Below are 1,059 nucleotides of genomic sequence, written 5' to 3'. Positions count from 1 at the left end.
ATGGGGACAGGGATGGGGACCGGGATGAGGGACATGGGGACCTATGGGAGATACAGGAAATGATTGAGGCCCTATGGAGTGAAAGGGTCCAGAACCGGGATGTGGGGATGGGGACCGGGATGAGGGACACCTGGAGGGACAGGGACACCTGGAGGGACAGGGATAGGGACACCTGGTGGGTTCGGAACAGGGACACCTGAAGAATGGGGGACAAGCGACACCTGGCGGGCTGGGGACAGGGACAGGGGACACCTGGAGAGTGGGGGACAGGGACACCAGGAGGGACAGGGACGAGGGACACCTGGTGGGCTGGGGACAGGGACACCAGGAGGGACAGGGACACCTGGTGGGTTCGGAACAGGAACACCCGGCGGGTTGGGGACAGGGACACCTGGTGGGTTGGGGACAGGGACACCTGGCGGGCTGGGGACTGGGACAGGGGACAGCTGGCGGGTTGGGGACAGGGACACCCGGCGGGCTGGGGACAGGGACACCCGGCGGGTTGGGGACAGGGACACCCGGCGGGTTGGGGACAGAACACCTGGCGGGTTGGGGACAGGGACACCCGGCGGGTTGGGGACAGAACACCTGGCGGGTTGGGGACAGGGACACCCAGCGGGTTGGGGACAGAACACCTGGCGGGTTGGGGACAGGGACACCCGGAGGGTTGGGGACAGGAACACCCGGAGGGTTGGGGACAGGAACACCCGGCGGGTTGGGGACAGGGACAGCCGGCGGGTTGGGGACAGGGACAAGGACAGGTGTGGCTGTCCCCGCGCAGACAGCACGGATGACCACACGCTGCTATGGCTGCTCAACCACATCCGCCTGGGCATCCCCGAGCTGATCGTGCAGGTGCGGCACCACAAGCACACGCGCGTCTACGCCTTCTTCGTCACCGCCACTTACGAGAGGTGTGTCCTGTGTCCCCAGGGTCCCCAGGGTCCCCCGTGTCACCGGGGTGTCCCCAGGGTGTCCCCGGGGTGTCCCTGGGGTGTCACTGGGGTGTCCCCAGGGTGTCCCCGGGGTGTGCCCAGAGTGTCCCCAGCCTGTCCCCAA

The 1,059-nt window shown here is 67.4% G+C and overlaps 1 protein-coding gene across 1 annotated transcript in view; it reads left to right on the top strand.

Annotated features, from left to right (window-relative positions):
* Positions 1-974, top strand: part of LOC107199528 (anoctamin-8-like) — a gene marked incomplete at its 3' end in the record, with an annotated part of 1,759 nt that extends 785 nt beyond the window's left edge. The window contains exon 2 of the mRNA XM_015616844.3: positions 782-974. Coding sequence (XP_015472330.1) covers positions 782-974 — 193 coding nt within the window. The remainder of the gene's footprint in view (positions 1-781) is intronic.
* Between the last annotated feature and the right edge of the window lie 85 nt (positions 975-1,059).

The sequence above is a fragment of the Parus major genome, unplaced genomic scaffold, assembly GCF_001522545.3.
Source record: "Parus major isolate Abel unplaced genomic scaffold, Parus_major1.1 Scaffold947, whole genome shotgun sequence".
In the NCBI taxonomy this organism is placed as follows: Eukaryota; Metazoa; Chordata; class Aves; order Passeriformes; family Paridae; genus Parus; species Parus major.
This window is presented reverse-complemented; position numbering and strand designations above follow the sequence as displayed.